At 46.4% G+C, this 26,957-nt stretch overlaps 1 protein-coding gene across 1 annotated transcript; it reads right to left on the bottom strand.

Annotated features, from left to right (window-relative positions):
- Positions 1–83: 83 nt before the first annotated feature.
- Positions 84–26,957, bottom strand: SNX1 (sorting nexin 1). The gene is made up of 15 exons (XM_063313986.1): positions 26,781–26,957; positions 23,060–23,162; positions 20,082–20,218; positions 18,819–18,885; positions 15,209–15,252; positions 11,461–11,602; positions 9,940–10,018; positions 8,393–8,468; positions 5,370–5,483; positions 5,151–5,244; positions 3,852–4,057; positions 2,693–2,836; positions 2,147–2,227; positions 1,230–1,301; positions 84–525 (listed from the first exon to the last, which is right to left on the bottom strand). The coding sequence occupies exons 1-15, from the start codon at positions 26,913–26,915 to the stop codon at positions 475–477; spliced, it is 1,545 nt and encodes a 514-aa protein (XP_063170056.1). The 5' UTR covers positions 26,916–26,957; the 3' UTR covers positions 84–474.

Below are 26,957 nucleotides of genomic sequence, written 5' to 3'. Positions count from 1 at the left end.
AAATGTGGTCCATTTGTTCCACTACAGCTCCTGGGCGGTTCTCACAATGCGTGCGTGCACAAACTCACACTCACACAAAGGCGTTAGCCACCACGCCCTGATTTTAAGTTTTATTTTGTTGCTGCCGTTGCACCGCAGGAGTCACTGAAAAACATCTGTGGGTTCAGCATCAAAGTCCAAGTGTGTTAATTCCTGCCTGTGCTCCACTCCGTATGGCGGGTCACCCTGTAAGCAGGAAATTAGTCTCTTTTCAATAGGAAAATATAAGTGTGCGTGTGTGTGTGTGTGTATATATATATATATTTATATATGAATCTAAATGGAAAAAAAATAATATACAGCTAGAAGAGTGACTAGCTGGGGAAAGGGCTCCTTCAGCAAAGGAGCATCAGCTCTGCAGGGCTGATCCAAGGCCAAGAGGTATCAGCAATCAAGGCGGTCCAGTTCAGCAGCATGGATGTTTACCCAGCCTGCTTAAGAGATGGCCTTTGCTTCCGGGAGGAATCCCTCCCAATGCTTCACCAGCTGTGTGGACAAAGAACAAGAGGAAATGTCAGAGAGCAATTCTCCAGTTGCTTATACAGAAATATTGCTGGTGTTCCCCCCTTTATCGTGACCCTCCTGATAATCCATGCCTGACCCATGGAAGGAAAAGCCCTGAGCTTCCAAGTGGTGAGGCTGATTGGTTAGAGCTCATATTGCTCCACCTTATAGAGCTGACTGGAGCTGATTTTTCTAAGGTCCAGCTAGGAGTACAGGTAGTCTTCGACTTACGACCATTCATTTAATGACTGTTCAAAGTTATGACGGCAGTGAAAAAAGCGACGTACCACCGATCCTTGCACTTACAATGTCACATGATCAAAATTCGGGTGCTTGGCAACCAGCATGTATTTATGACGGTTGCAGCGCCCCGGTGTCATGTGATCGCCATTTGCAACCTTCCCAGCCAGCTTCCGACAAGCAAAATCAATGGGGGAAGCTGGATTCACTTAATGACCATGTGATTCACTTAATGAAAAATCAAGCACAGTCCTGTAATGCCTTACTTAATGATCACATTGCTTAGCAGCTGAAGTTCTTGTCCCAATTGTGGTCATAAGTCGAGGACTGCCTGTATATCAATTGGAGGGGACCAAAGGCATCAATGGAGGATGCGGATTCACACTGTTCACTGTTCATAAGAGACGGCACACGCCAGTGGGATGCGCAGCACCTCTCAGCCTTACCTGCTGCTGTGAATGTAGCAACGTCTCCAGGTATTTAGTCATGTGGGTCCGGAAATCTTTCGTTTTTTCTTTCTGTAAGTAAAGGTAAAGGTTTCCCTTGACGTAAAGTCCAGTCGTGTCCGACTCTAGGGGGCGGTGCTCATCTCCGTTTCTAAGCCTTAGAGCCGGCGTTGTCATAGACACTTCCGGGTCATGTGGCCAGCATGATGACACGGAACGCCGTTACCTTCCCGCCGAAGCGGTACCTATTGATCTACTCACATTTGCATGTTTTCGAACTGCTAGGTGAGCAGGAGCTGGGACTAGCAACGGGAGCTCACCCCGCCGCGCGGTTTTGAACCGCCGACCTTCCGATCGGCAGCTCAGCAAAACAGACACATATAGCTTTGGTGGTGCAATTCCAGCAGCAGGATGCTGCAAAGCTCAAGAAAAGATCCTGGAACTGGATCTTGGCTTGACACTTAGGACAATTTTCTGAGTAGACAATTAATTCCATGTGTGTCAAGTAAGAAGCAGACAATTGCCTGCTACACAATTAACTGATGGAAAAGTGCAATTGAACTTTTGGTGCAACCGGTGTGGGTAGGGCATCGGAAGGGGAGGTCAAAAAAGTCAAAATGGGAGGCCGTGACTGTGTGATCAAAGCCCTGTATCTTTTAAATGTGAAATTAGGGAGCGGCCAATCGATGTTTAATTACACTTGAAGCTTCCTACTGGGTTCTTCCTCCCTCCCTCCCTCATTTTCCCCTACAGCAACCTTGGGACTGAGAAAGCTGCTGCTGGAAGGGCACCCAATGTTATCTTAACCAGAGAACCGAATCCTTTGGGGCCAGACATTTCCTTTGATTAGTTCTGCTTTTCTGGCACTGTGAAACTGGAAGGGGCTCTGCTGGGCTAAAAGAGGCAGTCCTGTATACCTCAAACTGTAAGACCTCTTTGCGGAGGACAGCAGATATCCGTTCAAAGTCCCGTTCGTACTGCGTCACACGAGATTCCCACTGAGGAAACAGAAAAAAAAACTGGTCAAAGAGCACAGCAGGGTTTGGTCATCAGCAGAAGACAGACTATGCTCGGGAGAGCCATGTGTCCTTAAAAACGGTTTTCTTAAGTCCAAACAGTCCAACATTTACACGCAATCGTGTGGGGGAGATGGGCGGTGATAAAAATATGATAGATAGATAGATAGATAGATAGATAGATAGATAGATAGATAGATAGATAGATAGATAGTGGAGATTGCAACTTTCCTGGGAGCAAGACAGCCTTGTGAGTTCACTAGGAAGTGGTGAACTCATATTTACATCCAGTAGTGCAAGGTTTACATCCAGTAATGCAGACTGCAACTGAGAACCAGACACCACTGTGGGATCGCTAGGAAGGGGCACGGGATGAGTCCACATCTATCCGGGAGCGACGTTCCAGAAGGCCGTGATGGGCAGGGCTTCTAGCAGCCTCCCTCTCACCTCTGAGATCTCCTCTTTAGCTTGCTGAAGTTTTTCGGGCTTGTTGGCCCACAGAAGCCTCGCTTCATTCTCCCGCTTCTTCTGCAGTGTAACCTGGGCGTCTTGCCAGCGCTGCCAAGCCTTCATTCGTTGGTCAAAGGCACCCTGTTCAGAGGGAGAGACCCACCGCCAGAAGCATCAGAAACATAACCAACAGGGAATTATGGTTGGGCTCAGAGCAGTGACAAAGTCAGATGTAAATGGTGCGAAGGTGCCAGAAGAGCAGGGCAGATTGGATGGCACAGTCCAGTGTTTTTCAACTGTGAAAACTTTTAAGATGTGTGGACTTCGACTCCCAGAATTCCCCTGCCAGCATGGATTGCATTTTGCAATGTTTTTTGCCATTTGCTTAATGGCCACGATTCGCTTAACAACCTGTGATTCGCTTAACAACTGCTATAAAAATGGTCATAAACCCAGGTCTGGTCATGTGGTGATGCAACTTATGACCACAACTTAACGATGGAAATTGTGGTCTACCTGTACTGGACCAAGATGGACCTTGGCCTGATCCAGCACAGCTATTCTGTCACGTTCACTGTTTCAATGTGCGCTGTACATCGTAACGTTTCACAGGCCATGGTGCTGACGTGCGTTTCTGTTGGGAGGGAGCTGCTGGGGGGACCTTGTGCCAAGCTCTGTATCTATGTTCGTTTCAATGGAATGTGTTTGGGTTATGGGCTCGGCTCAAGGACTTTTCCACCGCATCATCAGAAGCCGTTGGGAGCACCTGGGATTGTGAGCCTGGGAAGATTCTACGGGGGGAGGGATCTCGTTTGTACCGAGGGGTTTTGAGTTTGCATTTGGTGCGCTTTTCCCATTCTCAGCTTTCTTTGTACTTGCATATTATTCTTAAATAAATCAGATTTTATGAAGCTCTTGCTTGTGAGTCTGAGAGTATTTTAGGATAGGCAACCATTACATATTCTCATATACCGTTGGCTACGGTACATACCTTGAGAAAGTGGGGTCAGCAAATATTTTGGACACACACCGAGGTCCAACTCCTACCAGCCTAATGGACCACCCGCACAGTCCCCTCTCACCATGATGGCCAAAGGGCTCTGCAGGGCGCCCTCCGCTCCGCCCTTGCCTTCAGCAAGGTACCAGGAGCTCTTACCCTTACGACAGCGAGAAGGCGAATGTAGTCACTCAGGAGTTCAGCCAGGAGAAAGAAGTCGCTGCTGGCCTGTTCCTGGTGCAGCTGTTCAATCTTCTCTTCCACCTCGGCCAGCTGGGAGAGCGCCCGGGACAAGGCAGTGTTGTCCTCTGAGCTCCCCAGCATGGCCAGGCTCTTGGCAAACTGAGCCGTATTCAGCGACAGCTCTGGAGGACGACAGAGGGAGCATGGTGAGGAGGAGGAGGAAAGTTCCCACGTCCTGGTTGGCTACAACGCCTAACCCTGAAACCCAAGGAGGAAACGGGGAGATGGCGATGGTGCAGCCAACTGCAGAGTTTCAGGCAGCCATTCTGAGAGTCAAGTTCAATTGGACATTTGGGAAGGGTGTGGGGCAGAGCTGGTGGGAAAATGGGCTTGAGGAAAATACGGGAGAAATTACTAAGCCAGCCAAATAACCACCATTATGATGTGCCAATTCAAGGAGGCTTATCTGTGTTGGGAGAGACAGTTTGGCGTTGTGGTTAAGGAATCAGGCTAGAAACCAGGAGACTGTGAGTTCTAGTCCCGCCCTGGGCACGAAGCCAGCTGGGTGACCTTGGGCCAGTCATTCACTCTCAGCCCCAGGAAGCAGGCAAGGGCAAGCCATTTCCGAAACAAACCCTTGCCAAGGAAACTGCAGGGACTTGTCCAGGCAGTCTCCGAGAACTGGACACAACTGAATGGATTAAAAAAAAAAACTGTGTTGGGGGCTATGTGTTCACTGCAGGCTGATGCGGGGGACAAGGAGACAAAAGAGGTTTTATTTTACTGCATCCAGTCCCTTGTTAATAGAATTCCATTTCTACAATTCATTAATGGCTTGTTCTCCAGTAATTAGATACAGTTGAATGCTCCAGCTGGAAGGCACTGTAGGAAGGAAGACTTGTATCCAGATTTGCCAGGGTTAGAGCCCACCATCACTTTTCCAGTATCTGCGTGTAGCTGGCCCCCTTACGCCTAGAAACCATTCCCCCCCGTCCTCCAATTCAGAGTCACCACAATTATTCCTGCTGACAATCAAAGAACCTAAAGACAGGACCAGCATCACTTCATTGCGAGGGGAAAAATGCCACAAGACCTGAACATCCATAGCCTTTGATCGCTCCAGCTAATGCTGCCGGGAACTAGAGCATTGCACGCTCCCCCCTCCAACTTTATAAAGTGCTCAAGGCCCCAGATGCAAATCTAGAGTGTCTGTAAGGCTGAGAGGGGACACCACAGTTTTTCAACTGCCCGTAGCTAGTTCATCAGGGAAGTTACCTTTTCTGTGATTGACCAGCATTTCCATAACTATATGTAGCTTCCGCAGGCGTTGTTCCTCGCATTCCACCTCCAGAAGCTTTTCTTCAAACCACTAGAAAGGACAGACGGGGCAGAGGACCAGCCCCAACAAGCCATCATATGAAGGGGCTGCGAATCCAGCCCAGGGACAAGATAGACAGTGGTTTCATATGCATCAAGAAATGCTCGACTACTTACAATGTCTGATTCGTTCATCTTGATTGTCATTTTGCTGACTGCATCGGTGGCTCTGTTGAACATCTTCAGGAGGCCAGCTCCGCTCAAGGCCTGGGTGCCGAGGGCACGCGGCAGCTGAAAGGGGATCGGAAGGAGAATCAACAGTGAGACTGATCGGTGCTATTGGAATATTTCTGATCAGAGGCCAAGCACAATTGGACTGAAAGATGGCTGACAGGAAGAGAGAAGAGGGATGCTCTGCTTGCGAGAACAGAATCTTGATCTCCGTAGATTTTAAATAGGAAAAATCCTATTTATTAGGCTGTTTGGAAGAGTCGGCCCCAGGCTTATCAATTTAAAGCAGCGTTTCCTCTTCTGTGGAGCGCAGGTCCTAGTCAACGCACCTGTGCTTCAGAGATTTTTTTTGATCCGTGGGCTATTAACTTTCCTGGAATGGACCAGAAAATTTGGCGCAGGAGCAACTGAATCATGTTTCACACAGCAGGGTGGCTGTCAGGCTGCCTAAAAGCAACAGTGATTCTTTTCTTGGCAAGATTCTCACAAAGGTCTCTTTAGTGCAGTGTGTCTCAACCTCAGCAACTTTAAGATGGGTGGACTTCAACTCCTAGAATTCTGGGAGCTGGCTGGGGAATTCTGGGAGTTGAAGTCCACCCATCTTAAAGTTGCTGAGGTTGGGAAACACTGCTTTCGTGAGATGAACGGGATGAGTGGCAAGAATTCCAGCAATTCAACTATTTCCCACTTAGAACCAGTTTATCGCCATGTATGTTGGGCAGACCCTCTGATTTTCTTTCTAATCGCCTTCCTATGATCTTGTGAGGCAGACCACTTGGTTGAAAATGGGGAAGCCTGATGCTGGCTGGTTACATATTGGCCTCCTGAAGCTTTCTCAGTCTGGGAACCAACTGGAAGGTTCTTCTAAAGCTTGTTGACCTCTGCCAATTCGAGAGGGTTTCGTTCTAGGAATGGAGAAAGCACAATCTGGTGTCCACTGTCCTTCCAGTGGTCAAACAAGGCAGAAGGACCAGTCAGAACAGTCTTTCATCCAACCACCCACTATAGGTCAGGATGCCCCAAAGAGAAAGCAGTCTAAGAGAAAGTAACCTAGCTTCCATTATATTTGTTCAAGCCACCCAAATAACGTAACAGAGGGCAAAACACACTTCTGAGTCACTCAGAGGCTTTGGGAAGCTGGCAGAGCCATCAAGCTTCTCATTAAGAAAGAATGACTTGCAGATCACTCATATCCACAGGCCAATGACTCTGTTCCTAGAATTAAGGATGATCTAATAAAGATTTCTCTTTAGTGTGCAGTGGATGCGCTCATTTAAAAAAGATGAAACAGCACTGTGGTTCATTCAGAACTGCTGCAATACTCCTTCGCAGGAAACCCACAAGACGGTTGAAGAACGTAAGACCAAAGGTTATGAAGGGCAGATACCATAATGCAAACTGAGTGGTCAATGTATGTGTGTGTAAGCAGACATTCTTCATAACTGATCCTTGAGCTGCAACAAGCAAATATTCTCCACAAACACCTCGGCACTCTTATTTGCAAACCAGCACTTACATCAGGCTTGCTTAAAAATTGCCAGGTTAACTCAACATTTTTTTCCTTGAGTGAGAAAACATGATACCAAAACTTATAGGGGAATGTCGCAGAACTGGGAAGAGGTTCACTTTTCCAAAAACAGAAGTGAGCCAGGAATACGAAAGTGAAGGGGTTTTAGAACAGCTGAAACCGGGCCTGCTTGCTGAAAAATGGATGGGAGTAGCATGAGAAGAGCCATGCCCTGCCTATGGTGAATCCCAAGCCACACACATACAAATCTTGCAGCCAAAGTCCTCCATTAACACGCAAGGGTGTCTCATCTTCAACCAGCAATCTGATAGCAAGAAATACAGAGGCTCTAATTCTACAGATTTTAAACAAAAAGGAGCAACCTTGTGTGTGCATGAAAAAAAAAAATAGGGTGCAAATGTGAGGCTCTTTCCAATGCTCCTTGCTTTCTAGACCAGACAGTGATTCCTGCATTTCCTCCAAGGACATAACTACAAACTTGTACTGTGTGTCTAAAAAGCATTTCACAAGCAGTCCCTTGGCCTTCTCCCTTGGCTAACCAGTTGTTGTGTATCCTGCAGCCACACAGCACCGTTTTCTCAGCTACCACCAACCCTTTGGCAAGTGGCTTAGAACGGTCAGACAGCTGGCATAATGAAACCACCAGAAAAAGAAAAAAAGGGAGAGGAGAGCAAAAACAGGAGGGGGGGGGGGTGAAAATAAGACGCAGCCTCCAAGTGCCATGCAAAAACAATGGGCAAATTCTTCTGGGTCAAGAGCCGCAACTTATCCCCCTGAGTTGTCAGCAGACGCAGAAAGCCTTTGCTGGAAGGAGTGAAGCTGAAAATATCTGGCCAGGTTTTGGACCCGATAAAAACCGCACCACTGAAAATCAGCTGTTTTCCTGCTGGGGCAGGGCAATCTCAAGATGTTCTGGGGACCCCAACGGATGCTCAGAGACGCAGGCTGTCCGCCTCTGGATCAAGACCTTCTCCTGGAGCTCTTATTACACTGAAATACTCCACAAGCCGGCCCCTCTCCAACAGCTTCGTTGCAAAGGAGAGAGGATTTGGACTGTTGTTTTGGCCCGAAGAGGAGACGGGTCTCGCCGTAGCTCAGCATGTTGCAATCGGCGTCACACAGAGCCTAACTTGAGTGCGGTTCAGCAGAAAGGAACAAAGGGGAAGCAGGCTGAATCAGCAAAGTCCTTCAGACCCCTTTTACCCAGCCAATCTGCATCACTCTTTCCCCACGGCTGGCTTGGTTTGAAAGAAGCTGAAGCTGCTTTCCACTTCACCCCCTCCTGTCTTTCACAAAGGAGTCTGTTGCTGAAAACATGGCCATTAAGCACAAGCCCAGTAAAAACAACAACATGTGTCAGTTTCTCCAATTTTATCGCATAAAACAAGCCAGGGCTGCTTAGGCCATAAGAGCGCACACTTGGTTAGGGTAGCAAACCAACCTCGTCTTTTTCCAAGAATTCCCGGACATCTGGGTCCTGCAGCATGGTTGGGTGGTTTACGGTTCTTTGAATATACCTGTTGGATTGGAATACAGAAGTTTGGTTTGCCTCCATGAAATGTTTCTGATTTTAAAAGGGAACTAAAAGGCATGTTTGCACTGCTACAGTATCCAGGATTTTTTTTTATCCATTCAATGGTGTCCAATTCTTGAAAACTGCCTGGACAGTCCCTGCAGTTTTCTTGGCAAGATTTCAGAAGTGGGTTGCCATTGCCTGCTTCCTAGGGCTGAGTGTGTGTGACTGGCCCAAGGTCACCCAGCTGGCTTTGTGCCTAAGGTGGGACTAGAACTCCCAGTCTCCTGGTTTCTAGCCTGATGCCTTAACCATCACACCAAACTGGCACTGCTATAGCATCCAGGATAGGAGGAGGAATATTCAGAGACTCAGCCTCATAACTATTTGTGGTGGGGGTGGGGAGGATAACTAAATAAACATAACTAAACTCTAAAGGCTGATTCACAATCAGATCTGCCCACTACCTGCCTTCAGGTGTAGATGAAGAAAATCATAAGAAGAGTCGTATGATTTTAGAAGTAAGGGCAGGCACACACCCAGTCCAATTTCTGCTACAACGTCCCCCTGTCTCTGCTCTTGCCATACACACACAGTGTACGCCATCTTGATCTCTTGAACAAAAAAATGGGGTATAAATCAACAGAACCAAGGTGAGAAGGTCCAGATTCAAGTTTCCACTCTACCATGGAACTCACTGGATGACTCCTGGCTTATTACTTTCTTGGGCTGGACAGTTAAGATGAGCTTGGTCAGATTAGGACTTGGATGGGAGACTACTAAGGAATGCCAGGATAGGCTGGGAAGTCCACAAACATCTTGGGAAAAGGAAATGGCAAACCATTTGTTGTTGCCAGGAAACAGCATGGCTGTGTCCATGAGGGCACCAGGAACTGAGCTGAGATTATCTTAGAGGAGATGTTACACGCCCACTGGAACTGGAAGCATGGAGATACTGAAGGAAAGCTGGGGTTGTCCTGGGGACTTCCCCTTCTCACTTCTGTATTCATGGGGGAGATTTGAAACAATTTCCACTTGGGTGAACTTCATCAGACTTTGTTTCTACTGGAATCCATTGCAGCCAAGAGGATCAAATTTCAGGAACTGTAGGCCAAATTCCAGAGAACAGTTTCCATTGATTGTCCACAGGAACAGCCTTACTGAACAAATCTCTGAAGAATTTCGGAAGGAAATGTCCTCCCGCAATTAATTCCAGACACCTTTAAAAGCGGATGAGATTTTTCGTAGGTTGATGCCTGAGGACCAGAAGCTGGGAAATAACTAGGGACCTTTGAGACGCAGGGACCTTTGAGATACTTGCTCCTCTTGGACCATGGACGGATCACACCAGGTTAGATGAGCCCATGAGCTACTTCCTACAAGGCAGATCTCCCTACCCAGAATAACAAGCCAACTGCACCACCTTGTGGCTTACCAAACTATGACACCCACCAAGGAGAGATGCAAATGCCAACCTTTCTAAGGCAGCTCTTCGTTTCTCTAAGAATTCTGTGGAGGAGGAGTCTTCTTTGCCAACTTTTACTTTGGTCATTCCTGGAACAAGAAAAACATGGCCACAAGTTACCTGCGTTGTATGCACAAGGGGTTCAATTTAGATGTCTCCTTTCAGAGCTTCTTGTCAGACAGATGTATGGCTCAGAGGACTTTGCAAGACCAACAGGTCTCCTCTGGGTACTGCCTTCTTAATGTTCCTCTTGCCACCGGTTCTTGAGGATGTTTTTCCCCAACATCAGGCCTTTCCACTTTCAACTGGTGAATCTCTTTGGTTGAATAGTCCCTTGTCCTTCCATTGCACGCCTCTCAAAGAAGGAATCATAGTCTAGCTCTGGGACTGGTCTACAGTATCTTCCCCGTTGCTTACAATGGGAATTTAAAAACAACAACAACCAGTGCTAAAGAGGAATATCTGCTACTTCTTCCTGCAGGTTCTTCTGAAGAACTGTGATTATTTTAGGCAGCAAACAGGTCATTAGTTGAATGGGGAGAACAGGGGAACTAAATCAGAACAAGTGAGAGATTGTTCCCCCTTTGCTAGCAGGAGGGAATAGAAAAGAAGGCTGCCTATTGTTTTTTGAAACTCAAGTGTCACTCGTAGAATTATCTTCTGAAGGGGAAGGGACTGAAACAGGACACCCCAGGCTTCAAGATCTTGGCTAGTAACTGTGCAGGACATTAGAGTGCTTTGCTTCTTACTGGGGAGGAATGAAGAACCAAACAGCACCTTATCCTCAGGAAAAGATGCTATTATGGGTCACAACAGATAAGCGACATATTGCCATTACAAACTGTCAGTGAATGCTGCACTTAGAGCATCTAGAAATTTCAAGCTGCACAAAAGACATTGGCTGGGTCTACGGTGCACTGAGTTATAGTCTGTGCCAACCCTGTGTCCTGGAACGCCAGTACACACGTAACAACAATCGCTGGTTTATAAACTACCAAAGCTGGGCTCACACATCATAGCTAAATGCGAACCCTATTGATTGCCTTTCGTCTAACATGCTAAAGCTGTCAATCGAAGCAAATATCTGTAGCTCAGGGTTGAGCTGTGGAGTCCTCGGTGCTCCCTGAGCCTTGTTGTTTTCTTGCAGACGTTTCATTGCCAGACTGGGCAACATCTTCAGCGCAAAGAGGGAGAGGGCCTTGCTCTCGGTTTATACACCGTGGCTTGCCCCGCTTGTGTCGGTGGGGGTGTTGCTCTCTCCTTGGGCGTTCTTTGGTTGGGCTGCTGTTTGCTGCTTGGTGGATAGACTGAGTTAATAGTGCTAAAGCAGTGTTAAGAGAACACAGCTGCTGGTTTTACACAGTGTGCTATGCTCAAACAAAGATGTTATCACTCACAATGGGGCTGCAGCACAAAATACTCTACTTCGTTTTAGCCTCACATGGGATGGGATGGGAACGTGTGTAATGGGTCAAGCTAGGCCACTGTGTCGAACCTTGGAGATACGAGAGAATGCTGCTGGCAATCTCACCTATTAAGCTCTTCTCAGGAGGAGGAGGCACAATGATTCCATTTTGTGCATGTTGTTCCAAAAGCTTCTCGTACAAGCCCAGGAAGTCGCTGAACCGCCTCTTCACGGAGAACTGCTGGTTCCTGAACATTGGCAGAGTGGTCTGAGGACAGTAAGAATCAGGTCAGCATGACAGGAGTCACTCAATCAACCAACCAATCTTTATTCGGTCATAGGCCAGCAAATAAAACAAAATCACAATTAATTAGGATAAAATTAATCCTAAATCAATCAAGCCTAAGTTAATTAGGATAAAAAGAGAAACATGTAAAATTCTAAAGTATCTAAGAAAAATTAAAGGACGTGTTGTGCAAACTGTAGAACAGTACTTGGCTGTGGTCAACGAAACAAAATCAGATCTATCGGATGGGAGTCTTGATGTGACTGCGACTGCTGGCTGGGGAATTCTGGGATTTGAAGTCCACCCATCTTAAAGTTGCTGAGGTTGAGAAACACTGCTTTGGAGGGTCTTGCCATGGGCAGGAGGTGGGGCTGGATGACCTCCAAGCTTTTATGAAACAGGTTTACTCACAAAAGCAAATGTACCCACACACACCTTGATTTAAAAACCTGAACCGCACCACTTTGAAGTCTACAGTTCTACCTAGGCTTTCTTAAGGCTTTGAAAACAAAAGGCAGCCTACTACTTTTCAGAAAACACATTCAGGATTGTGCGGGGCATGCTACTCAGCTATCAACAAGCAATAAATTATTACTATATTTTTATCCCGCCTTTTTCTCTCTCTCTCGAGGTGGCAAACATACCCAATACTCTGGCCTTCCTTTTTTCTGCACAACCACCACCCTGTGTGGTACGCTGGGCTGAGAGGGAGAGACTGGCCCAAAGTACAACTGTATGCATTTAAATGTATTTAATTTAAAAAATGACACACAAATAATGTTAGAAATGAAGCTGCTGCACTCTTGAAAAACCAAATGCAACCAGGATAAAAAAAGGCCTTTGTGGAGCCAAGCACACTTTGCTTCCCTTTTGGCAAGATCGTCAATTCATATTATAAGCGTTTTGGGACGTCTCCTCTCAGTTTCTAAAGTAGCCTGCCATGAAGCACGGAAGAGGATTTTAATGCGTTAGTTGGGGACACGCTGACCCAGCTATGAGGATCTTTGGAGGGTGGACAAGGTATTTTTGCCAGCTGGCAAAAAGGAGCAAGTTGGAAACCGAAGCCGTCTGCACTGCAAAGACACCAGTAATCAATGAAAGGAAGGTGTAACTGAGGGACACCTGCCTTCTGGCTGGTCAGTCGAAAGGATTTAAATAAAATGCACAGGTAGCTTCTGAGATGCAAAGGTGCGAAAAAATTAACAACTATCAGCACTCACCAAACAAGTAGGTTTTCGCAGGTAAAATTAATGCTTTACTTGTGTAGTAGTTGATCATTCCTGAGTCAATCCATTTTATTATGGGGAAAAAAAATTGGTATCTTTGAAATCTCCAAAATGAGTATTTCTTCAAACACTGAATTTTATTGTTGCCATTTTTTTTTTTAAACAAAAAGTCATCTCTGTAGATGTGGCACTGCCAGGAGGTCTGTGTCACAGGTAAACAATGTGAGGAACGTATTCTCTACAGGTAGTCCTTGGTTATCGATGGTAATTGAGACCGGAATTTCCGCCACTAAGCAATGCGGTCATAAAGTGCAATGTCACATGAAAGCACTGCTTAGCGACAGCAATCCTGGTGGTCCCCGTTGCTGTCGTTAACCGAATCCCACCAGTCGTTAGGCGAGGACCCAGCCCGACCCAAGCCAGCACGAAAGAAGGCCCCACCCAGGACAGTAATGGCACATGGTGTGCTGGTGGGCAGGGCTGGGTGGTGGGGGCAGCTGATGGCAGCAGGTATGTGGGTGGCCAGAAAGTGGTTGTAAATGCAGGTGGGCCCAAATTTTGTTCATGTGACCGTGGGGGTGCTGCAATGGCCAGAGCTTCGAGGACCAGTTGTAAGTCCATTTGTTCAGTGCTGTTGTAATTTCGAATGGTTTCTGAACGAATGGACGTGAAGCGAGGACTACCTGTAGTCTAGTCCCATTTTTGGTCTCCGAGCATCTGAAAAACATGCTACTGAAATTATATTGTGTAGCTGTTAACTTCTTTGGACAAAATAACATCAAAATAGGTAGGCTTAATGTACCTACTATGCAGAGAAATCTGATTTCCCAGGCGTGGAAAACTCTCCTTGTCTGGCACTTTGAAGGTGGGGAAAAATAAAATAATTAAACAATGCCTCCCAGCCCTAAAACGGGTGCGGCTGGTCCTTTGTCTACATCCTCTCCAGTAACATGTTCTTTAGAACAGGAGAGTTGGAGCCTTTCATCTCAGAGGCTTTCCAAGGTCACCGTCCAAATTAACAGAGGAGGAGGAGGAAGCAAACAGATGAGCTTATTGTCCCAATGTGTTGCCCCGCCAACTGCAGCTGTCTGGGACTGTCCATGGGGCGGCTCTGCTGAGAGACCATTAGAAACAACCTGCTGAGTCCTGAGAACATGCCTGGCACCCTTTCAAAAGGGAAAAAAAGAGGCAGTTCCTTCTCTGAGCAGCATGAAATCCCGAAGACAAAGCTTCAACACACACAACCGCCCACTCATAGTGACGGGAAGCAACTGAAAAGCTGAACCCCATGGGCTTTTGGACAGGTGGTGCATGAAGTTCACCAAATGGTCATTTAGGAGACAGCTGCTTAGTGAAGCTTAAATGCTTGGGGACAAAGTATGGGGCTGCTGCAGTTGCTGTTTTAAAGAGCTAGTTCAGATGGAGGTAATGTAAAAGAACTGCCTGGGAGTCGGAAGCAATAGCCAGGGAGGATGGGATTAAAGGCGAGAGGAGACACACTCCAGATGTTTCACCAGGATCTCTACATTCGCTTTCCCCAGCCTAGGAGAGGACTTAAAATTTCCACTATTCCTCAGATGCTGCAGATCGTTCTAGGACTCGGAAGTTCATGCACGTCCATCAAATGTCTTCCCACATTTTCTTCGCCTCAGGCTGCGCTAAAGTGGCCACCACCCAGCCTGAAGTATCTTAGAAGGCCACCTGTGGGTTTCTTTGCTTTGTGGATGGTCTAATTGTATAAAACGGCAGGACGCTTTTTACACAGGCATCACAGATATCATCACTTTAACCCAAGCTCATCTAGGGCACAAGACATACCTTGCCTTGGTTAGAGAGAGAAACAGTGAGTGAAAATGTAAGAGAGATTTAGAAATGTGAGCTGTTGGTGGGAGCTGGAGAAATGGACAAGCAAGACCTACTGTAGCAATTTGGCTGAGAAAAATGCTCCTCTTCAAAGCCTTCAAACTCACCACTAGAATAACTATAACACAACTTTAAGAATTGGTGCCAGGTTTGCACGTGTATCTCTCCTCCCCCTTTGCTTTTAGATTACAAAACTGGATGCCAGGACACCCTTGTTTCGGAAAGAACCATACAGATGCTGTCTAAATGATCAGGTTCTCTGCTGTAAGTCAGCTTTCCCTTGTAGTCTGAATGAAGTGGGGGGATCTGGGGAAAGAGTATAATTAAAATAGCGAACAGCCACTTCATGCCTCTGTCCTCATCTAGACTGTGAAGTTAATGCCACTGGAAGAAAAAAAATTTAAATTCAAGTGGAAGATGGTCATAAAAGAGTTACTTTGCCTTAAGTGGACCTGCTGCCTTGGGAATAATGGGGAAAAAGAAACGAAAGCTGGCATACCTGGGTGGACACCTTGTAAGCAACATATGCATTCATTCCGTCTCCTGCAGGAACAAAAGAAGAAAATTGGGACAAGCGCTTCAGCAGGCTAGAATAACTGGCACTCTTAGTAAGTTGGGGTTAATGCCCCTTCTTTGTAGGCACTCCGTAAGCACAAGCTGGTCAGTGGAGCCCATTGCCAAGGACAGTTGCTCAATCTCTTCTGGTAACCACTTGGGGCTTCCTTCAAAGATGATCTGTGTTGGCCATGATCTTAATCAACATCTAGAAGGGGTTTACCAGAACTTTATTTATGCAATTTACAGGTATTTACTTCCTTAATCCTCGCTGACAGTGTGTGTGTGTGGTTTCTAGCTGGTTTTTAACCGCTACACCAAACTGGCTTTTTTCTCCAGGTGGTTTACATATATTAAAATAGCAATCAGAATAATAAAAATTTGCTTGAAAACTTCAACACACTTACCGTTACATACACGAAGTACACAAATGGTTACTATTCACAAAATCCATTTTACACAAATGGTGGCTATTTGTGGTGCTCCCTTTTCAAGGACTGTGTGCCAAAAACTCAACAGGGTTCTTTTTCAGGGTATAATGTGATCCCGATACTTCAGGAATTTAGGAAGTGGGGTGGAAAAAACTGTTCCAGGTACTGAAGCCTGCTATACAGCTCCCCCAAAGTTCATAGGGAGTCTTTGCCTTTTTCCCAGAGAGGACGACACAACTCACTTAGACACAAAAGGACTAAAACCTTGCTTCCTTTCCAAAAATAAAAAATAAAAAATAGAGCATTCTCCAATGCCAAATTCCTCCTCAGTGCTGACCTGTCACTTCATCAAGCAAGTGCATCTCACTCCATGCTTCAGCTGACATAAAAAAAAAAACCCCACTCAGAACTTCAAGCAACTGGTGGAGTGATGCAGGGCTTCGGTGGATAGAAATTATTCAAGCCACACATCAGGCTGAAAGTGAGGCAGTTTGCTAAGCATCAGCACTGCCCCAAAAGTTCCAGGCGCCTGAAGGAACCACAGGCTGAGTGGGAGACCAACAGTGGGATGACGCTGAGCAAAAAGCATGAAAGGGAGGCGGTACAGTTACTATTCGCCACATCCAGAGCAAGATTTGGAATCCATTCAGCTGCTGGTGGAATATTTCATCTGCATTCCAATTTATTTATTTTTTTCCTCCTCCAACATCCTAGAAGGCTACAGAGGCAGGTTTGCATTAAAGATCTAAAGAAAAACATTTGTCGGGAATGCAGTTGATGCTGTTCTTTTGCAGGACCCAGGACGTGCGCCGTTTCTGTCACAGCACCTGCCCTCGGAACACCCCGCAGCCGTCCAGGAAGGCCCTGAGAGCAGCTGTTCTCCCAGGCCTGCAAGTCAGAAGTTTAGTTGAATCCGGGAGACTTTGTTAATTACTGCTGACTGGTTTATCCTCAATTGCCATTCCCGCCCCCGCCCCCCGATTTTCTGATCTTATTGCAACTGTTACGTTACTTCTGCCTTTGGTTATTTATATATCATCATTTTAAATAGACTCAGTTTGACAAGGAAGGTGGCCATGTAAATCAAATAAAGAAATAAATGAAGGCAGTCACTCTGGTGGGCTCGAGAGGAACAAATAAAAGGAACGGATCTCAGGTGATGGTGACACCAATCGATTCTATTTTCCTTTTAATTTGAAGCTGCCCAGAATGGCTGAGAAGCTGGTGTCCTCTAAACTGAACGGACAAACCAATCAAAAAATAAATTTTCCTCCAACTGGGAGGCCGTGGCATTCACTCGTAAGTCCTAACATTGCTTCCATCGTGCCAGTCCTAGAGGGAAGAGATTTGCAAAGTCAGAAGCTGGACGGGTAAAGCCCAAGGACAGAGGCTCCCTCAGGGGTGCCAAGCCCAGCTTCCTACAAACGTCAGCCTAGCGCAATAATCGGGGACTTGTTGCACTGCTAGGGCTGAGGGAGCTCTGCACATCTGCCCCATGCCAAACAATTAAGCGGCTGTTAGAGCACTAAGGCAGCTGAAGGAGAGTGGAAAAAAAAAAAAAACTTAGCACACAGAAAGAGGAAGTGGGTTGAGAGCTGGCCAAACAATCCCTTCGGTGCACACGGCTTTCATTTGAGAGCGCCAGAAGCCTAAAGCAAAGGGCATAATATTCCCCAGGTACAGAGTTTCCCTGGCATAACCCTGTATCGATAGATACCCTGTTTATGCAGCTGCCATTAAAGGTGCATCAAGCACAATCATGTTTTGCATCTGCTCCTGTTCCAAGGAGAATACTCAGTGTTTTTAAATGCAGAAGGGCACTTTTCCAGCTGGGCTTGGAAACTTCCCCCACCCACCCCCAAGATGCTGGCAGATTATGTCAACCTGCTAGCCTGTTCGATGACATAAGAGCGTGCCAACCACATCAGAGAGGGAGCTGTTACTGAGGACCAATGGACGAGAGCTTTAGCTATGACAATTCTCGTCACCACTGCATTCCCGCAGAATTACAATACGTATTCAAAATCAGCCATGAAGCTCACCAGCATCTTCTCCCAAAACCCCAGGCGGCATGGAACCACGCTGCCCCCCCTTTTGTATTTTGGGGATGGGGGAAACTGGAGACTTGAAGAGGCAAAATCAGTGCCTTTAAGGTTTGCAGATGCAACTATTTCAATTTATGAAACTCCCCAATTCCCTGGCCCTATGAACATTTTCAAATACGCCCTTTGTATGCCTTGCAAAGTTTGGTCTAGTCCTGGACTTGCGGAAGTTATGTGCCAGTCTTCATACTTCAGCTCTTACTCCACACTAGGCCTGAATTGGCTTAACTTTCTGAGATGACTCGTTTAGAGGCTTTAGGGCAGACACGAATCACCCCTTAAACAAGAAGGCTGATTGCCTACTACAGTACAGATCAGAGCCTTTATACAGGTCTTTGCTCCAGAGTTTAAGCTTTAGGCTTTTCCCCCCAGCTTTCCAAATTAACTTGGCTGCCGTCTTGATGGCCCTGGCAAGAAGCTGTTGCGGTATAATTACATGACAATTTTCTTGAGCCTGGGAACCACTAGGTCCTGCCTTGCCCATCTCAGCTCTCCCATGATGTATCTTTGCTCTAAATTGTACACATTTTACTCATTGATCAACATCCTTGAAAGTTCTTCCTGTAAAAGGCTGGTTCTGGAGCTGATCTCCAAGCAGCCATAATGACTATCATTAATCTTGCAATTTGGGATGCCATAGCTACTGACCCCTACCGTTCATAATGGCAAGGATCAGACCCAGACTCAGAGGGAGGAAATCAAAACTCTACTCCTTCACAGGCTTCCATGTGACTTGGAATCAGTTGCTCTGAGCCTAATCTACTTCACAGGGGTGGGTGGGAGGCCAAAAAGACGGGATGCTACAGATGGGCGGGGGGTGTCTGAACTCGCTGGAGAGAGCACAGAAGGAAAATACTGACGGTGACAAGCGTACAGAGATCAAAGGCTCCAGAAAAACACTCAAGGTAGCAGTGACTGAGGGCAGAAGGCAAATATAGAGAATTTAGTGAACGGCTGCATGTCCAACACAGTTAAATCCTGCGCATCTCGGTAAAACTGTTTCCATTTCATCAGGACTCACCAATTTTCTCTGGATCACTCACTCGCACCGAAAGTTCAAATTTGTCTTCCTGCTCTTCCTCTTCCAGCTGTATAGGAAGGAGAGATTACATGCATGTCAGAACCGTTTCTCGGGCCTTGCATAAGATACGATACACAATATGCTGGAGGGAGAGGTAGGAAGGCGGATGGAGACCACACCAGAAGCCTCTGCTCTATCCAGGTTTCCTCCACCCTCTCACCGCCCTTTGAGAAGCATCCCAGTTGTTGACTTATTTTTTAAGCATTTGTTGTGCTTTTGTTTATGATAGTGTTACTCGTAAGCGGCTCTTCCTAACAATTATATCCTGAAAGACAGAAGATAGACAGCTGTAAAGCCTAAATAAATAATATTGACTTTTGCTCTAACTTGAGTTTACAGCTAGTCCTCGACTTACCACAATAGGGAATGGAAAATTCATTGTTAAGTGGTGTGGTCGTTAAGTGAGGCATCATGTGACTGCACCTGATTTTACAATATTTTCTGTGGTGGCCATTAAGCAATTCACCATGGTCGTTAAGCAAATCATGCAGTCCCCCACTGACTTTGTTGGTCCGAAGCTGGCTGGGAAGGTCGCAAATGGTGATCACATGACCCCAGGACGCTTAAAATCATTGTAAATACATGCTGGTTGCTAAGCGCCTGAATTTTGATCATGTGACTGCAGGGACACTGTGATGGTTTTAAGTGTGATGACCAGTTGCAGGTAATTTTTCACCAGTGCCGTCATAACTTTGAATGTTCGCTAAATGAATGGTCATAAGTCGAGGACTACTTGTATATTACAAGCTTGAGGGGCAAAAGTCTATATGCTAATTGGAGAGGGGAGGCAATAGCAGTTCCTGATATGCTCCACTCACAAAAATAACTTTGGTGCTTCTTTTCACAGTCTTGCAAGAAGATGGAAAAGGTATGAAGTCCAAAACACTGTCCAAGTAACATCCAACTTACTCAACGTCCCTTTCTTTGCATGGAGAGAGGATCTGCCCTTTTCTCTAGGAATAAAAGAGAGGGCAGCAACCACTCTAGCTTTTTTTTTTTTTTTTAAGGGAGAAAGAGACTTTCTTGCTGTACTGTGACTTCCTGAAGGGGAAGGCTCAGGTGGAGAAGGCCCTTGGTGGCATCTCACCTCCGTGCAATGTGCTAGAAATCCATGCGGTCTCCTTCCCTACTATATACAGGACACAGCTGAATATACAACTAGCTACACTGAACAGATAATTAGCCAAACACAAAAGCACTTACCTCCTCATAGGTTTTTGACTGTTGCTTAGAAGAGGAATGTGTTGATTTTTCCACAAAAGGGACAGGACTGAACACAGTTGTTGTCTCCTTCTTTTGGTGGTTTTGGGTGCTATCCAAGGACAATTCAACAGTGGCATCTGCAAAGGAACAGATTGAATAAGTTGATTTTTTAAAGCCATGGATGCAATTCCACTTCCCTGACTGATGGAATTCCCTAGAATTCCATCCCAAGATGGAGCCACTCCCTTGACTTACAGTGACTATGAAAGACACTCGTGGTAGAATCACTTCACCAAGCTGAGTCATCTTCTTAGTGTCCCAGAATTCTCCCTTTAGAACTTGACAAACAAATCAGATCCAAGAGCATGTAGCATGAAGCTATCCGTTCTGGGCCACAACACACATCTCTGCTCGGAGATGTCAGTTTCAATAGTATCTAAATCAGGAACGTGTGACCTTCTAGATGTTGTTGAACTACGTCTCCCAACAGCTCTGCCGGATAGCACTCCTGGGAGTTGTGCTTAAGCAACATCTGGAGGACACATGCTCTCCATTCTCGATCTAAATCACAAATCTCAACCAGTCATCTCAAAGTTGCTGTTCATATATAAAACATATATTCTTACTAAATAGGCCCAAACATGACATGAAATAAACATGCAAATTAATGAGCGTACCCCTTGCCCCAGTGTCGTATGCAGGATATTGGGGGTAAATGGCCAGGTTTCTTCAGCTCTGGGCATTTTCAAGATTTACTACGTTGTTTCAGGCTGGTGAAAATCTTACAAAGTTCCCTTTTCAAACTAAACCTGAAACAGTCACAAACCTGCTATGCGCACTCTTCAGAAACTAAAGAAACGAAACATCTAATTAGAACAGAACCGTCACAGCTTGCAATATGTAAAAGGATTCTTGCCAGAATTGAGAATATAACAGGTTCATTCCAACTGGATTCCAGCCATGTTAAATTTGTTCCAGCTGGATTTCCTTCAACATGCAAGAATCTTTCGCCAAGAATCCTCTCTGGTTCTGATAAACTGATCTGACTCATATTTCACATAATAATCTACTTGTTAATACTTTATAGATGGAATTCAAGCATGGCGGCTTCAGTAACTTGGCTTTTCTTTTCCCACTTGTTGACCCCACCTCTCCAAATTTGTTTTTCGGGGAGGGGGCTCCTAACACTCTGATCAGATTTAGAGAGAGGACAAGGGGACACAGAGAAGCGCAGGAGTCAACCCTGCCCCATTTCTGCTGACAAACAAGGCCTCACAAGCAGAAATGGGACTCTGAGGTCTACTCAGGAGACGTGACCGAACCTTTCACGTTCACACTCCTGTAACAGGATCCCCATTTGCAGATGAGAAGACTGAGGCCAAGAACAGCTTGGCAATAGCTATCCTGAAGTTCTAGGCACTTCCTAATGTGTTCCACACTCTATGGCTTTAGATTAGCTGCCAAGCTTATAACTAAACCAGGGGTCTACAACTATCTGTGGCCCCTAGAGCCATTTCAGAAATTCCCACCAATATGTAATGCTTACAGCGCGATAGAAAATGTAACGCAGAGGAAGGCAAGGTCACACCAATTCTGTGTTACTGCTGAGAAAGCTCCATGGATGTACCTATACAGACAGTTCTCTACTTACGAACTTTTCAAGTTACAAACTTTTGCCGATACGAACAAACCTGTCTGCAACTCCAACCCAGAAGGTCCCTGAAGGTAGACGGGAAGGCAGAAGAAGGTGGGAAAGGGTTTCCGGCATGCTGTGCACGTACACTTGGCAGAATTGTACTGAGCATGTTTTTTATACTTGGTTGGACTTAGAAACAAAGCAGACTTACAGCCTCTTGGAATGTAACCTGTTCGTAAGTAGAGGACTGTCTGTATAGTCACCAGAGGCTGAGGTCAAAGTAAGGGAATATTTCTTATTTTTAATCGTATGAACCACAATTAATATAATCTCAAGGAAACTTACATTCAATCAGATTTGTTTTTGCAAAACATTAACACCTGTACAACACAGGCTTAGCAAGGTAGAAGTCAGCAAAGCCGCTCGTGGGAGCATTTCAGAGAAAGTCTGTGAGCCCGTGCCTCACTAAAATTGGTGCGAATGGCGTAGGATGAGAGCCATGTTGGTTTATGGTGGCAAAAATATCAGAGGGAGACTAACAAATTTTATTAAAAGGCGTAAGCTTTCGTGACCTTATTTTTAATAAAACGTGTTAGTTGGAAAAGGTGCTACCACCTTCTAACAAGGCTCTCTTTCTACACGGTCTACAACGAGAAGCAACAAGGTCAGCCGGATGGAGTGGAAATCTATAGGAAGTGAGCTTTTAATAAAATCTGTTAGCTGGAAAAGGCGCTACCAGACTCCTTTTAAAGTAGGTGCGACCATGTAAATACTTTGCTGTGGTCAAGGGAGGCATGGTATGGAATGTGAGGACCACCTTGGAGGACAGAGGGAAGAGATGCTGCCTGGGGAACGATCAGATAAAGGAAAGGAAGTCCACGAGGGGGTGACGGTCTAAAGAAGAAACAGGAAAGACCCACCCTGAACACTCAAGCGATAAATAGGGAGGGCAGGAGATTTATACCTTCAGACTTGCAAGATTCTGTTAATGTAGCCTTACAATAAAGTAGAATTAGTTCATCTGGTCGTGTTTCCTGTCTGGTCTACCTGAAAGGGCTAACAGCTATGGATTTCTGCACCCTCTGGAAAGAGGTTCCCGCCACAAGATCCAAGATTTCTGTTGTTTAGAAGATCTGTGACGACCAGGATCTTCTTCAAGGCCTTCAGCAAGAGAGACTGAGACCCATCATTTTATTGTGCTTGCCATGTTTTACCTTTATCTTTTATTGATTTTGTGATTTCTTTGATCGTTGTGAACCACCCAGAATTGTCGCGAGCCGGGCAGCGCTCACGTTGAATAAATTATTACCGCCTTTCCACCATGGCATGCAACACGACAAACCTGCAAATAGATCCTGATCTTCTTGCTCTTCCTGGATGCCATTTGTTCTGAAATTGTTTTCCAGCTGCACTGGGGACTCCTCCTTCGGGAACACTGGCTTACTCTATAAGGATAGAGAGTGGCCATTATCCAAGCTGCAGAATTAAATCTGTTACTGAAACACAGGCAGAGATACCGAATCAAACAGTTTCTCTGCCCCTGCCTATATTGCCCCATGGTAGAGATGCCAGAGAGTCCACGCAGACCTAGGCTTCCTGTTCCTGCCCTGTGGAAGGTCTTCCCATTTGAATCCATGCGTCTCTTCTCAACAGCTGGGAGGGCTGGAAATGCATACGTCGCTTTCAGGCTAAGTTAACAAAGGAGGCATTGGGTGCCTTTTTGAATGCTGCTTTGTCAGGCTAGCACATGGCGTATAAAGGCTCCCTGCTTCCTACCCCCCGCCCCCCAGTCTTTTCAGTACTTTGGTATCTGGAGACAGTGTTGACGCTGTCTGCATCGCTGAGTGCTCACTTTGCCAAAAGACAATAGCTGTCTGAACAGGGTGACAGTTCCAAGAGGCACCAGGAGCAGAACTGTGGGTGCTCCAAGTCAGGGCTTTGTCGCTAGAGCAATTCTGGTTTGGAACAAAGCAAGGTTTGGGTGTCACCCCGCTAGAGGTCACTTCTGGGGAAGTTCTTACCCCTCTGAACTGCATGTCAAAGTAACTGGACTGTCTGAATCTGTCAGTCCTGACCCCTTTATTCTATGCAAGTCTGTAGCTCACACCAACACACTGCCTTTGAGCTAAAGCAAAGTAGCAGGGTCTCAAATGCGTGGCTGGGAATCTGTACACCCCTTTTCTCATCCCACATCTTTGGAATGTATTTCTGCAAACACAAAAGCTTTGTGGCATTCTCACAATGCAAGTTGGGTCAGAAGAGTTAGGCTATTATGCAAATCCTCATTCTGGGACTTTGCAGGAAGAGCGCTGTGTTGGTGTGAGAGCACTGTTTAGTCAAAGGCAGAAGCTTTCAGGGGCTGCAGCCCACTTCACAGGATGCACAGATTGAGGTGAGCATGAAGTCTTCTGCCTTTGAATCAAATTTGTCCAAAAAGGTGCCAGCAGCCTCCTGATTCCTTCCTAGCCTGAACAATTTGCTAAAACTTTCCAACAGGAGTTTAACTCTGCTCTTTATGTTACTGTACTTTCTGAACATACTGTTTGCCTATTTTTCCTCATGCTTTCACAAGTACCCTATGTTCCATAACATGATTTCAAAACTATGAATTATTTCACTTCCAATGGTTTGTTTTCTGTTAGCCCCCTTGCGTATTTTCACAAAGAAGTCAAGCAGGCTGACCCGGATTAAGCCCGAGCATTTGTCACAATGGGAGAGGCCCCCCACATTTCAGACTTTTCTGCTGAAAAGCTGAGCAGTGGCCACCTCAGGGTGCTCTTTTGGCAAATCACACTAACACGTGTGCGTAACTCTTCCCTACTCACTGTCAGAAACTATTTGGTTCCTTTTTCACAGGAAATTTCACTCCATCCGTATTCCTTAACTTTTTGCTGCTACTGCAGAAATTGCCTAAAATCAGCATTTTCCCTTGAAAGAGAAGGGCAGGACCCGCCCTAGAATCCCCTGACTTTTCTCCTTTGCCATCTGTTTCTGGATTTTGTAGTGCAAGAAAGACAGTCTCCATTTATTCTCCTTGCCTTGGCAATCATATCACTTAAGATTTTTTTTTTTGAAGTAGAGATTGAGACATAACTGTTGTACCAAAACTGCATTTAAGGAACCCTCACATCCACATGGTCACACGCCAGGGCTGCTGCCCAAATTGATAGAGGATCATGATCACGATCATATCTATTAAGGCAGTTTTTCAAGCCATAAGGGCCTGGCAGCTTCATATCAGCTGATGTGCAGATGTAACCCACAAGATAATAGAATTAGCATCTTTACTCTTGGGGGAACTTCAAAATTACTAAAAATGGTAATTCTGAGGGTCAGATACCACTAGTACATTCCATAAGCAATTTATATCTCTAAGATAGAAATGCAGCTAAAAGAATAAACAGAAACGAAACTTATCTCGAAGGTATGACCTCATTTTCTGAAAAATGGTAAGCTGCCCAGCAGCTTATAAATTGTATAAACGCACACTGTACATTTGTGGTAGAGTGTTTAGATACTGAACTAGGAGTGGAGAGACCCAGGATGATGTCTATCATCACCCAGAGAATCCCATTGGTGACTGGAGCCATTACTCTCTCTCAGCCCAACCTACCTTACAGGGTTATTGCTGTGGGGATAAAATGGGAGGTGGGAGTGCGGTGTATGCCACCTTGAACTCCTGATCAAAAGGTGGGATAGGAATCTAACAAATAAATAAATGGCTAAACATCTGCCCTACTTTAGAATAACACACAGCATTTAGTTGGCCTAGACTGATTTGAACAGTCTAAGCAGAATCCGATCTGGTTGTTACATGGATGGGAGACCACTAGGGAATCCCAGGGCTGTAGGTTAGATTGGGAAATCAACAAAATGTCTTCACTTTCTGTGATTTAAGTTTTTGTGAATGGAATTAAACGGAAGGGTAACAGCTCAATAAAACAAGACACGAATGACAGCTCCAAAAAAGGATTTCAAAGCGATTAAGGACCAGTCTCAGCACCTGTAAAAGACCCTCTTTCAACTGAATTGTAAGACAAAGTCATTTCCAAGGAAACAAACCAATACGAGACAAAGATGGGATGCAGACCCAGATGGTGGGGGGCGGGGGGTAAAAGGAAGAGAAAACATTTCTTGCTGTAGAACAAGTGAAGCAGAATTGCAAAGCTAGACCTGAACCCCCATCCAGACCACCTCTCTTGTAAACAAAGTGGCTGAATTCATGTCAACTCCGTTGTAAAACAAGCCCAAGACGTAGCTTAAAAGGAAAAAGATTGTGGCAGAACCTGGAAAGGTGCCTACTTAAGAAGCATTGTGTGTCCTGCACAGGGACACCCACCCCCAGGTACAGATACAGCCGGGGATGTGCTGGACTTCCACTCCCATCATCCTAGGCCGGGTATCACACAGCCTGGTTGCAGATGGCACCTTCAGAGAGCCAGTCCTCTTTCTGCCTGGCAAAAAGACACACCCAGGACCGAGAAGGAGAAACAACTCCTAAAAGCAACTCTCGCAAATGCATGAAGCTCCTCCAGGGGGATCCACTCAGGGATGGGCAACTTTCTTCCAGGATCCTGGTAGCTCAGTGTTTCTCAACCTTGGCAACTTTAAGGTGGGTGGACTTCAACTCCCAGAATTCCCCGCCAGCAGAGCTGGCTGGGGAATTCTGGGAGTTGAAGTCCACCCACCTTAAAGTTGCTCGGGTTGAGAAACACAGCCATAGTTGGCTGCACTTGGAGGGGAGCAGCAGCAACAGCAGCATCTCTCGGCCGTTTCCCAGGAGGGGGCCGCAATGCCGTGACCGGGGATGATGGGAGTTGGGGTCACCCCGGGCACATGTCCCCGGAGAACAGCCCTCGGCGCTTCCTCGCGAGGAGGCACCCGCAGCGCTCGCCCGGGGAAACTTTCCGCGGCGGCAGGAGTGAAGCGGGGAGAAGCGAGCGGGCGGCCGCCTCTGGAAGAGCCGAGCGGAGCGCGACCCCGCCACAGCCCCGTCCCCGCCGGGGCCACCGGTGGGCGCGGAAAGAAGGGCTGGCCAGCCGCCCTCCGCCCCGGGCACTCACGGCGCTGCCGGTGAAAATGTCCTCCCCGTCCGAGTCGCTCTCCGGCGGGGGGGCGGCGGGGGTTGCCTCCGCCGCTTCCGCCTCCACCGGGAAGGGCGGGGGCAGCCGGTCCGCGGGAGAGCCTCCCGACGCCATCTCGCCGCCGAGGCAGCCACTTCCGGCTCCCCCTCACGCAGC

Source organism: Candoia aspera, chromosome 13 (assembly GCF_035149785.1).
Source record: "Candoia aspera isolate rCanAsp1 chromosome 13, rCanAsp1.hap2, whole genome shotgun sequence".
Taxonomy (NCBI): Eukaryota; Metazoa; Chordata; class Lepidosauria; order Squamata; family Boidae; genus Candoia; species Candoia aspera.
The sequence above is the reverse complement of the archived record's forward strand: the minus strand, read 5'-3'. Positions and strand labels throughout refer to the sequence as shown.

Excerpts from the sequence above, each read along its gene's own strand:
- SNX1 (XM_063313986.1), bottom strand. The coding sequence starts at position 26,915 with ATGGCGTCGGGAGGCTCTCCCGCGGACCGGCTGCCCCCGCCCTTCCCG. Across the intron at positions 15,253-18,818 it reads GAGTGATCCAGAGAAAATTG|GAGACGGAATGAATGCATAT; the intron begins GTGAGTCCTGAT and ends TTGTTCCTGCAG. Across the intron at positions 11,603-15,208 it reads CTTACAAGGTGTCCACCCAG|ACCACTCTGCCAATGTTCAG; the intron begins GTATGCCAGCTT and ends TACTGTCCTCAG.